Source organism: Uloborus diversus, chromosome 6, assembly GCF_026930045.1.
Source record: "Uloborus diversus isolate 005 chromosome 6, Udiv.v.3.1, whole genome shotgun sequence".
Lineage (NCBI taxonomy): Eukaryota > Metazoa > Arthropoda > Arachnida > Araneae > Uloboridae > Uloborus > Uloborus diversus.
The window spans coordinates 97,413,403-97,427,920 of record NC_072736.1 but is presented as its reverse complement, the minus strand read 5'-3'; the positions used below and the strand labels follow the sequence as shown (position 1 = coordinate 97,427,920).

The 14,518-nt window shown below is 33.4% G+C and overlaps 1 protein-coding gene across 1 annotated transcript in view; it reads right to left on the bottom strand.

Annotated features, from left to right (window-relative positions):
- Positions 1-13,801, bottom strand: part of LOC129224709 (glucose dehydrogenase [FAD, quinone]-like) — a 51,916-nt gene extending 38,115 nt beyond the window's left edge. Inside the window, exons 1-4 of the mRNA XM_054859259.1 lie at positions 13,638-13,801; positions 5,831-6,033; positions 1,920-2,109; positions 115-246 (exon numbers count right to left, since the gene is read on the bottom strand). Of these exons, the coding sequence (XP_054715234.1) occupies positions 115-246; positions 1,920-2,109; positions 5,831-6,033; positions 13,638-13,797 (685 nt within the window). The 5' untranslated portion in view covers positions 13,798-13,801. The remainder of the gene's footprint in view (positions 1-114; positions 247-1,919; positions 2,110-5,830; positions 6,034-13,637) is intronic.
- Between the last annotated feature and the right edge of the window lie 717 nt (positions 13,802-14,518).

Sequence of the window (14,518 nt, the reverse complement as noted above, 5' to 3'; positions counted from 1 at the left end):
AAATACTCAGAAACGTTTTTGAAACTTTCATGAACCACAGCTGCACGATATACTCAGAAACGTTTCCGGATTTTTTTTAGTGTAGTATGTGTACTGTGCAAACATGTGACATACCTGTTTGACTCTCGGCGTTAACATCCGAAAATTCGTAACCCAAGTTTTCAACAGCTCTCCTAATGGCTTCGTCCGCAATATTGGGCTCATCTTCTTTAGATATCGCTATTGGTCCTCCATAACCATGGTACTCTATGAAATATGCAATGATTCATTAAACATTGTCAAAATGTTACTGTTTATAAATATGTTTTTTAAGATTTAGATTTTCACTGAAGTTTACTAGCAGAGGAAAGGGTTTGCAAATCTTGATTTTTTAAGTATCACGCTTTTTTTTCTAGGATTTAAGTTTTAAGGACAATTTTTTTACGTGCTAAATTTTGAAGAATCAAGCTTATTGGCTAGATTTAGAAAGAATCGATTTCGAAGTATTATAATTTGAAGAAACTAGCTTTCAAGTGCAAAGTGTTTGAACAAAGTAAATTTCCCATGTTCAAATGTTTTGAGCGTTAAATTGTTTTTAGAATTTAAGCTTCAAGGCTTAGATTTGTACACCTATATTAAGTTTTAAAGAATCAAGCTCTAGCTTCATGCATTAGATTTTGAACATATTTGAGTTTTAAAGACAATTATTTTTAAGGAGACGACTGGGAAAGACTAAACATAATGTGCTGAAATTGAAACTGAGTGTTTTTGATTCGCTGGTGCACGTTAAATATGACGTCGTCGCAAAGTTCTCCAGGCGTATGATGGTTTCCAGGACGCATTGATGAACTTCGTGAAAAAACAAAATAACCAGCGTTCCCTCTAATCATTTCCTTAGACTTTTTTAAATTCTATGTCTGATTAATTAAAAATTTGTACTAAAATGTCCATTGAAATAAAGTTACCGGTATGGAATTAAATATTAACAGTTAAACTTTTACTAATACAGTGAAGCCTGTGTAAGTTGACCATTTGCGGTGCACTACTTTTGTGGTCAACTTAAACAGGAGGTTAACTGACAAAGGTTGATGTGTATGATAAAGGCTAATTCCGTTGCAGAAAAAAGCGGTCAACTTAGACTGGTAGTCAACTTACAAAGGTGATCAACTTCACAGATTTTACTGTATAAAACATTTTAAATAAAATAAAGTTCTTGTTTGCGGTACTCATATTTAATTCTGCACAAAAAGGGGTACGTGGTTTGAAAATATTGAGAAACTCTGCCTAAGTGGATCGCTTGAGTGTTTAGATCCAAAATGAGATAACAAGAGCACCCCTTCTCTGGCAATGGCACCTCCTATTTACGAAGACTGCGATGTAGTGCAATCCTGATAAGTTGGACTATGATTTTGTCAATGTTTACCTCGTTTTGGGGTTATAAATAAAGGTAATTGGCGCTGGTATGAGTTAAATTAATTTCGTAGTAGTTTTGCAGAAGTTTTCGATCTTAAATCCTTGGCAATAAAACGACACTTTTTCTCTGAACGCCCCCAAAAGAGATACCCATTGTCAAGGTCATAGCTCAACTTAAAAGTGTCTCATTGTGTCTACAGACACAATAACAATTGGTAAAACATGAAATTACCAATAAATTCTAAAACTTTGGATTTCGTTGAACGCGGCTTCAACACTTGAAGCTTAAAGAGGTTTAACTATCACAAATAATGATGGATATTGTTTTTTAGCAAGAATTTTTCGTTGTTTTTATTTTCATGCCCTTTCCCAAAATGCATTAATGTTCAAGACTTTGTTCCTCAACTTATACAATAATTGAATTTCAAAAAAAAAAAAAAATGTTCAATTTTAGATTTCTTAAAACTGAATTAAGTATTTGATAAAAACAAACTTCACAACAACAACTACATTTTTTTTATCCTTACCACTTTCTGTAGCTTCCGGTACTCTATAATCTTCCATCTTTATGAAGTATGGAAGAACATCTTCGTAGCTCCAACCTGCTGCTCCCTGTCGAGCCCAATCGTCATAATTTTGTCGGTTACCTCTAACATATGCCATAGAACCCATTGAGCTGCCTCCGCCTACAATCCTCCCACTTGGCCAAGGTATTCTCTGCAAAAGAAAATCATTTATGAAATGAAATTACTAAATTAGAATTTCCGAAACATGAAATTTCACTTGTTTATAACGAGTTATCAGTTTTTTTTTTTTTTTTTTTTTTTTTTTTTGTACATAGTCTAAAGCTTTTTCTATATAGCTATTGAAACACAAACGGTTTAAAAAAATGTATCCGCCCGTAATCCCACTATTCTTGCTTTAGATGTTTTGGAAAATTTCAATTATTGTAGGTTCTTGGTGCGATTTAAAATGTTTCCAAATTTGTGTTTTGGGATACCTTAGATAATGCTCCCCTCCCTACTTTGTAAAACTGTCTGTTACTAATTTTCGTCAAAGAGATACTGTCACTTTTTTTTAGCATCGTTTTGACGTAGTTAAAGAATCAAACTGTCTGCAAAAGAAAAAAATACTAAACATGTAAACAGTCAAAATCAAGTAACAGGCGCAGTAACATTGTACATATACTCTGCATTTTCAATTGCTACCGCGAAAAATAAAATGCTACTACTACTAATGATAACAATAATGGTAAATTTCGTGCAAGTACTAAAAATTTTTGAATACTGATTAAACTGAATACTTTTAATATTTAGTTAAGTTAAACTTTCGTTTAGATGCGACTAGTTGCGTTGCCCGGCTTTGCCCGGTCCAACTTGAAAACAAAAATTGTGTCAAGTGACATAAATTCAACAATCAGGCGTAAAAAATAAATTAAAAATAACATCATGATTTCCCTTCCAGACAATGACGGCAGATATTAAAATACTTTTAAGTAATTAAATCCAGAAAGATGAATTTAAAATGCGTAATCATGGAAACACAAAATAAAATAAGTTTAAGGAATTAAAATGCGAAAGAAAATGGTTCACAATTTGAATGGAATCGAAATTTCTTAAACTTGATTTAAAAAGGATTGTAACTTTTTTTTTTCCTTTTGAGATAAAAGCTTATTTTTTCGACCATAGGTCGAGTTAGATCTGGAGTAAAAAAGGTCGTTTTTTCCAATGGCGTCAAAAATAAAGCTGTGGGACAATTCCTTCACTTTTTATTGATTTATTTAAGGAAGAAAGTAGTACGTAAATTTCAGCTAAGTCTAAAAAAATTCGAGCTGAAAACGCAAATAACTCCCGCCGTAATAAAGTTAGAACATTGAAACAAAGTTGCGCAGAACGCGGAAAATTCTATCCTTTCTAACGATATGTAATATTAATATGTGCAAGTAATTTTTCACCCCCATAATTTAAAATTTATGAGAAAATTGGGCCTAAATTTTAATAAAAAAAGAACTATTCATCGAATTTTTTCGAACTGATCTGCAAACCATTTCAGGACTTAAAGGAACAAACTGTGAAAATTTCATCGAAATCAGCAGGGTGGTTCTCGAGTTTTGAAGTTCAAACACACAGACGCTTTTTGGGGACTTCATTTTATACTATGTAGAGATTTACGCGTATCACATGGTTTATCTATTGAATCTAAAGTTAGAAATAAGAAAAAAAAAAAGTATTAGTATGTGGAGTGCCAATACATAATAAAAACAACAAATACGAAATGTAAAAACAATATTGAACAAAAAAAAAAAAAAAAAAAAAAATTCTACCAGAACTAAACAAGCTACTTTTCCTCTAAAACCAATATCGATTCACCAGAGAAGCTATCCCGCAGCATTAGCTCATAAATATTTTCCCTGCGTTTCTGATCGGTTCAAACTATTTTCTGATCACAAAACATATTTTTTTCGCGTAAAAAGAGAATTGATCAGTCTTGTGGAAGCAATGCATGCATAGATGGGGGGAGGGCAGGGATGGATCTGACAGTTTAAACAAATATTTTTAAAATTAGTTTACAGCAAATTTCCAAGCAACAAATTAAACCATTTAACATGTTTTAAAAATAAAAAAAAGTACAGTAATTATTACAACATTTGTTTAAAAAAATAATTAAGACAACAGAAAACAGTTTTCAATCCCTCCCTTACGCAAGTTAGAAATGGGGCATGCTTTTAAAAATTAAAATACATTCAATTATTTTGCAAAATATTATGTACAAAGACAAAGACATAGTATCAAATACTATGTAATAAGGTTTAAATAAACTTGTTAAAAGTGTGCGCTTACGAGTGGTGGAGTGGTTAGACGCTGGTCTCTTACACCCAAAGATGCAGATTCGAACCTGGTGCAGTTGGTGGATGCTGAAAATCGTCATAACCCGAGTCGTTTGATTACACGGCATGTAAAAGATTCCTTTTGGTACTTCGTTTGGCTTTGAAATGCCCTCGGCAAAATTAAATCCCTTGTGCAGTTTCGAATGGACTAGAGCCCATGTGCTTCCACCTGGCTGGAAACGGATTGTCAAATTCTCGTGGTAATGACATTTCGCTATTAAGGATGACACGTGAAAAAAGTTACGTCATATCGGGGTATCGCACTATGTCTGCGAATGGTAGATTCCATTTATGCTCAGCCCAATAGAAGAAACAAAAGACGCATGCAACATTAAAAGAAATTATGCTAACGTTAATGAATGATATTGAAAATTTACATTGAAAAAGATGTAGTAATTTACTTTTAGTGATGTGAAATAATCTTTTTTGAAATTAGTTTTACAGGACCCACCAGTCAAAATGAATTACATCAACCAATATGGGGCCGTGATTGATCTATACGGTGGAAGAGTACGAAGTTAGTAACAATATTTATTTTAAGTATAATTATGTCTTTCCCATCCCTCCCTACTCTCCCCTATGTACGAATTACTTTTCTCAATTCATTTGACTTATTTTTCGGTTAGGTTCCAGCAATCCAGATTTGTTAATAAGACAATTTGTAATACAAAAGATGTTCAGAAAGCACCGTTTTCGTTTTGAAAGGAAAAAAGAACAAGTAAAGATACAGAAAATAAATTAATTGCAAAAGAAGTTATCACCCTTACACTATTTTTCGACGCAGCTCAGATTATTTTGCAGGCATTTGGCATAGTGTGGTACAAGTTTTGTGTACCCTCTTCGTAGAATGTTAGCGCCTGTCAACCAAGAGGTAACACGTTCTTTCAACTCGTCATGTCTGTTGTACTGCTGACCATCAAGGAAAGACTTCAGATGCCAAAACAATGGAAGTTGCTAGGAGTGAGGTCGGGACTGTACGGAGAATGGCCAAAAACGTCCCAGCCAAAGCCCTCAAGGAGTCAACTGGCTGGGACGTTTTTGACCATCCTCCGTATGGCCCCGACCTCGCTTCTAGCTGCTTTCATTTGTTTTGGTGTCTGAAGTCTTTCCTTGGCAGTCAGCGGTGCAACAACGATGACGAGCAGAAAGAACCTGTTACCTCATGGTTGACTACACAGGCGGCGACATTCTTCAAAGAGGACAAACAAACACTCGTACCACGCTATGACAAATGCCTGGAAAATCACGGAGCTATGTCCAAAAATAATGTAAAGGTGAATGATTTTTTTGTGCAATAAATTCCTTTGCTGTATCTGTACAAGTTCTTTTTCTTTCTTCCAAAATGGAACTTACTTTTCGAACGTCCATCGTATTCTAGCAGTGATTTAACACGTAAATGCTTAAAAGTAGGATACAAAGTTGGGTCATAAAGAAAGGACATATAACTTATTCAGATTTCATTCCAAAACGTAATGTTATGTATTTGTGTGTGTGTTTGAAGTGTTAAAAATTAACAAAGTTTTTCAAATCAAATATAATTCAATGCTGTACCCTGTCAATAACTCCTGCTCCCGTATATCTTTGCGGGGTGGTTAGAAACTTCCAGTCAACATCGCTTTTCTCTAGCCTTCTGTATTCGGCTGGTACTTCAGTAATCAGAGGCGGGTTGCTGCCAGCCTCTAGCAAAAGAACGCTCACGCAAGGGATTTCTGACAAACGACTAGCGACAACAGAACCGGCAGTTCCTCCTCCAACTAAAGAAACGAAAGAAGAAAAAATGAATTTGTTTCTGTGAAAAAGGAGAATTTTTTCAACCAACACTAAAAAAAAATGTGTAACCTTACTCCGTAAATACGGTGGTAGCATTCTGCACTTTGTGTAACCTTATTCCGGCGGCTAGCATCCTCCATAGCACTGGAGTAACTTAACTGATAAAAATGGTGTAACGTATGAGCGTTACACCAGTTTTATCAGTTAAGTCACTCCATTTCTATGGAGGTAGCTAAGCTGCGACCGCTTTTACGGAGTAAGGTTACACATTTTTTTACAGTGAAGGATTGATAATAGTTAGGTTTTGAAACATTGTTTTTTGTTTTTTGAAACGCTCTTTTTTCTTTTTAAATATCTCTGCTTTATGGGTTGATGATTACTCCCTCTTTCTAAAAATATAATCTTTCATAAATCATACTTTTTTTTCAAATTTTTTTCATGCGAAATATTATTTACAAAAATAACACACATAAATTGGAATTTTTTAAAAATTTATACGATAACACACGAAGCAATCATCAAAAAATAAATTAAGAGGAATGAGCGAAAATTATCATTAAAAACTACAAGATTTTGTTTAAAATTGAAATAATAAAAAATAAATAAAGCCCTATCATATCTGCCAGTATTTCTGTTATCTAAATACTCGTTGAGAAGTCACAAATTACAAATAATTATCAAAATAGTGCAAACACCTGTGAATAAAAATGACCTTTTTGAATGCGCTTCGTCAGAAATAAAGAATAAAACTAGATATGTTTCTTTTTTTTTCATAAACTAGCTTATTATCCGGCGTTGCCCGGGTGCTTTTTAGTGCAACATATCATTTAGATAATTAAATGGATGAATTCTATCTAAATGAGAGTAAAAAACTGCATTCACACCACTCTAGGCTCAAATTTTCAAAATACTGTAAATAGCACAGAAAGTTGAGCATTTGCAGGAAAAATAGCATCAAGTAAAAACGAAAAAGCAATGAGACATGTTATCGGGGTTCTGTCAACGATATTCTTTGGTTCTGCCGTGTCCACTGGCACGTTATCTGCGGTTGAATCAGATGGGCGGTACATCCAATGTCTTAATGCAGAGACAAATGATTGCCTTGCATATCTTGTGGGACAACCTTTTGCGTGGTGCTTCGAATCGAAAACCATTGTGCTGCCCTTGACGATTTTGTATACCTCAAGACATTAAAGCATGCTATAGTACTCTTCACATGCATTTTATTCTGTAAAAAAATTTTTGGAGTATTTTCCTAGAAAGAGTCGTTAATAAATTCAATGGCTTTTATTAGTTACAAATATATGCAAAATATGCCACCGTTACAATATTTTCAGATATGAAAATCATCCTCAATGGCCCAAAAGCTAAACAGATAGTCCACTGTACAGAAAATAAGGAATTCGGTCATTGTTATTAATAGCCGTTAACATTTCGTTTTACGAATAATTGGCGGTGTTTTTACTTTCAAGGTTTCACGTGTTAGGTAGACTCATTTTATAATTTTTTGTAAGTGTTCAGGAATGTAAGCACATTTCGTAGAAAACGTTCACTTAGTATAAATAACTTCACAAAATTTGTCTGTTTTCCCTTTCCGTGGCGATTTAGTAGCATGCCATGGAGTAATATTAGATAAGTGTAAATTGTATAAAAAGACGTATGTCAACTACGTTTTATTTCCTATATTTATGTCAAATTTCTATTTTCGTAGGTAAAAATGACAGTTAGATATTAATATTGGTGTCTTGCAACGATTCAAAATTTGTCTAGATTAAAATTTTATTTCAAATTTTTAAAACCTCACACTTGCCGTAAATATTGTACATGATAACTCAAACTGATACAGGTAGTAAGATCACTTATTTAGATTTGCTGCTCTGAAGTATTCCTGTGAGAATATCGAAATTTTAATTTGCAGAGACACAGTCGTCATAAGGGGTAGGAATGGTTCCACTGAATAATAGTTACCATAGAAACAGTTACAGTTATTATTTTAAGATACATAAAGCATTAAAAATGGAGTACGTGGACGCGAACTTATGAAACGAACTATATGAAACCCGTCAATTGAACTGCCTTATAGAAAAAGAAATAGGCGTGCACAATTTGGTCACTATCCGCGTCGTTTTATTTTTTAATTATTTGCAGGCCAAGAAATTAAAAGACAGAAAAAAACCGTCTTGTTTTTCTACTTACAACTGTATAATAGACAATTCTTTTGTTTATGTTTTACAAAAACTTGTTGCACATTCTGTTCCCCATATCCGCAGCTTCAAAACGAAGGAAATGTATTTCCACGTTTAGAAACGTAATCCAAGTACTAAAAAGTTAAATTATTCAAAATTTTCTAATTCTTAAATTTAACTCAAATCTTGCTTCTAAATACAATTCTTAGTCCCCCTTCTAGCAGCAAAATGAAATACATTTTTGAATGAACCTAACCTTAAGCATGCAACATAAAATTATCTTTATGGGAAATAGGTAAATTTCACATGCATTTAAAGTACTTAATCGCCTGCCATTCTGACTTATTGATCGTGATACAGAACTTAAGTCTCACTGGAGATTTTAATTTCTTGAAGTTTAAAGAATGATGTATTGAGATTAGCGGATATACGTGAGATACAAATTGTTTCACCTTATCCCTCCACTGTGAACAGAGTTGCTTCTATAACTCTGATACGTGTCCATTTTTATCTTACAGCATTTTTTCAATGACGGCTGAATTACTTAGTGGTAGTTACAAACAGTAATATTTTTCGATTGTTTACAATAAAATTATCGAACTGAGAGTCTTGTAACTGGAAATGGAGCTTCGCTCAACTAATTTCCCGATGAAGACTGAAACGAAAGAACTTTATAATGTGGCGTAATATTTCATCATGCCCATTTCAGTAGCAATCTCTTCGTGTCAAAAGTTGCCTCATACCCGCTAACTGGTTTAAAATTATTGCTAGTCAGCGATGATGTTCCTTCAAGTGTACTATTGCTTCGAGCGTTAAAGTAATATAAAATTTTAAACGATTAGGAAATTTGTTTACGTAAAAATTGAGACATTTTATGCATTTTAAAAGTTTAAATGTAAATTAATATTTCTTCACATTTTTCAAACTTTAAACTTTTACCCTTCTAAAACTATGAATTCCGCCGTATTAAATTTTCGTGTGGTTTCGAGTCTAAAGGTGCACAGCCTTTTACTCTACCACACATTAGCAATCCTAGTATGATAGTTTATGTACATGTAATGAACCCCATGACTATCCCCCTTCCCCTTGAAAGATAAATTCAATCTACGCTACTATGCACAAAAATGATTATTTTGCAATTCATTAGCCATATTAGTATTTTTACCCCTGGTCTCTGATAAAATGGAGCGATTTCTGTGAAACTTAGGTGAACTGAATTAGGTAAATCATGGAATAGTATAAATAACATATACATATTGATTTGTTTAAAGATAATACAATACTAATTTATATTTCCGATGCAATGATGTCGTTTTAATATAAATTTAGTATTCTAACTGTAAAACTGTTGAAGATTGTACTTCGATAATACCTATCTCATTTTGTTATTTTCTGTGCTGTTTATGCATAGAAAATACAGATCCAAATTTCGTTTACTGTTGCAGTATTATTACTTGAAAACTTATTAGCGAAATGCGCAAGCAAATTGAAGAAGAAACACCGATGGTGATTTCAATGCATCCCTGTGTCTTTGCAGGGTGCAATTTAAGAACTACTGAAAGACAGCATATCTTTTTCGTTCGGCGTTTTTGCCAAACATGCTATACGTGTGTCGCTAATCGACATTAACAGCCATTGATGAGGATACTTTTTGTGATGATTGCATTTAAAATATCTCCTGGTGGTTATATGTTGATAACCATTTTCATTTGCTTTGAACCAAATTTCACAAATACCGATATAGTTGAACCGAATTACTTAAAGATTCGACGTAAATCAAGCAATAGTATAAAGAAAATTTACAAATTGCAAATTGGTTTGATAAGGATCATAGAACATTAAATAAAATTTCTGTTGCAAGGATGAAATAGATGTGGTTTTAATAAAAGTAGTCTAATGTTGAAACAGTCGAAGATTTTACGTCAATATTAAATGCAATACTATTACCTTACTCATGTTTGTATTTTCTTGCTATTAACGGGATAAACACTGATCAAAAATTACACGAAGCCTCACTGTTGTGGATTTTATAATTAAACAATATTTAAAAATTATAATTAAACGGTAACAGCAAATTAAGTAACACCATGAGTGTCAATGGACCCCTGGGGCCTCGTAGGTCGCAGTTTAAGAAACGATGTATAGCATCATTTATTATATCTACGGCTTTCTCGCTAAACATGCTTCAACACTCATCGCTAAATGGCATTGACGGCCATCGTTTAGGATACGTTTTGTGTTGATTGCATTTAAAATAGCTCCTGGTGGTTATATGTTGATAACTGTTTTCATTTGCTTTTAACCAAGATTCACAAATTTAACGATTAAAGTCAATCTTTGAAGAAACTTCATGTAGGGCAGTTTTTTGCGGACTTTTCATTTAGACTAAATTCATAACTATACAAAAATTAGTTCGTGCAGAAAAGAGCAATTTTATGACTCAAAATATGAAATTAGACCTCTTTGGGTCCTTTTAAAATTTCAAAAACCCGCCTATATGAATTCCTAAGCAACAATTTACCATTGTGCCAAATTTGGAAGAAATCCAACGAAAACTGTGGATTTGTATAAGGAACATACACACATACCCACACACCCACAAACATACATCCATTTATATATATATAGATAGCAATGTATATATTCTGGTAGTATGTGGTGGTTTAACGGAAGTTCTGGACGTCTTGGATTTATTTCAAGAACGTGAAATATCGGACCTCTAACATTTTAAAAGAGGCAAAATTATTGGAGCCCTTCTAGCAGGAGTAAGTGTAACTGAAACATCTCAATTTTTTCGTGTTTCTAGAGGTACAGTATCTAAAGAAATAACAGCATAACACACAGCGCGGTAAGACAAGTAGAGCTGAGTAAAATAGTTGACAGAAAGAAAAGCTCAGAAAAAGAAACCGACGGGGTATTGAAATGAATTGTAATGTCTAAAAAGTGAACAACAGCAGCAAAGTGACCACAGAACTTAATCACACCTGGATTCACCAGTGTGAGTGATTACAGTTAGAAGGGCACCTTTATAAACAAAACATTTACTGCAGAGTAGCGATTCCCAAAATTTTTCAAAGTGTTTCCATTATTTTGATAGTTACCTGTAAGTTAACCAAAACAATTTTCATTTCTCTACACTTGAAACGATTTCTGTAAATGGTTTGTATGAATTGAACTCAAACAAGTTTTACATGATGATTTTTCTTTTTGTATTTGCATTTCCCATCGGAATTTTCTCGCAGATACTTCAACGTGCAGACGGTTATTTTAAACATTTATAAAATTCTTACTTTAAATAATATTTTTTTTACGATTAATGTCTGCAAAAAAAAAAGATAATAATAATAAATAAATAAATAAATAAATACATAAATTAATAAAAATAAATAAATAAATAATTTATGAACTAGAACGTAATTTTTCAATGATAAAGAAAGGATTCTTATGGATTTTGCCTTAAATTTCATCTGCGGGAAGGTACAATGAACAATTTTTTCAATGATTTGCATTGCTATATGTATTGGTCTATCGTACATTTTATTCAATTATCCATTTGCTTTGAGCCATGTATATAGCGTGCCCCTTTTTATCTGCAAAACCTCTGTTTTCACAACCATTAGTTCTAAGTGCATACTTCCAATTGCAAAAATGATCAATTAAGGTGCAAAGTTTAGATATTTAAAGTTTTAAGCAAGTGAATAGTACTTTGAAAAAGTTGATATAGTGCATAATACACTCACACAAAAAAAAAGAAAGAAAGAAAAAGCACCTTCACACAAAATGCAGTAATTGAAACAATTAACTCAGTGGTTTGGAAACATTTTATACCTTCTCCCCTCTTTTTCGTAATGGAATTGTTCTGCCTCCCCCCCTACTTTAATTTCCAAATAATCAAGATTAGTTTGTGCTATCCTGAAGTTGCAGTTTATTTAATGGGTAACAAAAACAATACCATATTTTATGAATTCTATTACTATGCTCGGGCATTGAACATTTTATTACATTTAACAAATCTAACAAATACGTGGTTCCGTGGTAGAAGTTTCGCTTCATTTGTCGGAGATTGTGTGTTCGATTCCGAAGAGCAACACTTGAGAGGTCAGCAGTTCAGAATTGATGCTGCCGTTCAGAAAGTCATCTTGACGTGGTTTCGCATTCTTGACGATGATTTCTTCCATGTCGGAACTTCAATTGTTTCTTTAAAGGTCCAAAGAAATGGAAGTCACTTAGTGCGACGTCGGGACTGTAAGGAGGGTAGTTCATTACCTCCCTAAGCTAAAGCTTTATCATACATCATGTTTTATAGGCGGGACATGTTTCCGTCAACACAGTCATCTTCTAACTGACATTTTTTCTTGTTAGTGGACACGCAGCTCCACCCAACGGTACCGCTTGAAAGCTCTGTTATCTTCGGCGTGATTTTTATTTATAAAGAGAATCCGCCCTCTCATTAGAGCTCTTGTTAAGTTACTTTTTGAAACCCCAACTTATATTATAAATGATACAGTTGTAACAGCTGTGTGCCCCTTAAAAATATTCAATGCTTCTGTAGATAAGCGCGTCTACATACTCGAAACCACCGAGTCACTTTCAGACGTGGCGTCCTGTATACCGGACATGAACTTTAAACAACTGCTAATTATTTATAAATTGAACAAATTGCTCGATTGTTTTCGTAGTTGACTCTTTACAACTACGAAAACTACGCAAGAATTTTTCATTTTAGGATTGACAACATAAAGAAATAGGGGTTGGGAGAATATGACTGGCTCATTTTCCCATCCACGGATTCTCATCGTAAAAGCGAGTTTTTTCTGATTTTTTAAAAAAATATACAATCTTATATTAATCATTTCAAATGCTTATATTATGTCTTATTATTGTTTAGAGAATATTTTACAAAGAATCTTGTTTGATGTTTCATCGTTTTATTATCTGAAATATGTATTTCAGTAACATATGTCCGGATTATCGGACGTGTCATAACTCTTTTCATACCTATTCTATTCTACCTTCTTTTCTCACCTATAAACTTGAAATTTTATTTATAAGATACTCTTTACCATAGTACATTGTCTACCAAATAAAAACATGTTTGGTTAAGTATTTCAAAATTCCGTCGTAAACACAAGAATTTAATTCCGTCCTTAGTGTATGAAAAATAACAGAAAACTAACAAAATAAAAGGCACAAATTTTTGGAGGAAACTCCATTTACACGTGTTTCGGCGTTATACGGAACGCCTTTTACAATGCAATAGAAGTGAGCTTATTTGTGCCTTTACGTTGTTTTAGTTTTCTTTTACTTTTAAGTTAACACAGTTAATCTTTGAATCTTAAGTCTTGTACAATGTTAACTTAAGATACTTACCATTTTACATGGGTACTTATTTTTAATCTTACCTATAATGTAATCGTATTCTGAGCGGAAGATTGATTTTAGCCTCGGTGCTGATCTTTGTAGAGACAGAGATATCAATAACAGAGGAAACAATGGAGATGTTGCAAATGTTGTAGGATAACTTAACTCCCTAACGAAATCAATTGGCTCAGTAGTGTCCATTTGACTTGAAAAGAGAGAGAAAAATTAAAAATCCTAAATGCATTTTTTTACATATTTTCAATTCAATTTCCATTATAAATTGTAAAATAGTTTCCTCTCATTAACGAATAAAATGGATTGGTTACTGGTGGCTAGACGCACGTCCAAATTTCTGTTGAAATTGGGTTGTTTCCCATTTTTCAAAAACATTTTTTTCTGAAAGAGCATGGGCAAAAACATCGGGTAAGTTACTTTTTTTTCTTAATTTTGACTTATATTCTTTCTTAGGAAAACAATCTTAAACGAACTCGGCCCTTGTTTTTTAAGGCCCCATATATATATGAGCCGGCGCATCAGCTTAAGATCAGCTGTTTTTGGTCGGAGCGCATGTTTGAATGGTTGCATTTACTGGCGAGTTATTGCGTTTGCTGATTGTTCATTGCGAGCGATTATTAGCGGCCCGTGAATTATTTATTCAATAAAATATTATTTTTGGCAAATTTGGCGAAACCCAGAACTTTGTTGTGGGCAACCCTAGCAGCGCAACAATAAAAAATCCGATTCAAAATGGCTAAACTTACGCTGATACGTCAGCCTATTTAGCGGCTCTGGTTGTTTTCATTTTCACTGCTGACGTCACAAGTGAGCAAATCGCTAGGGTTTCCGGAATAAAGTTTCAGGACGCTGCCAAACTTCGCTAAATGAATATTTTATTCAACTAGCAATTCTCGTTCCGCTAATA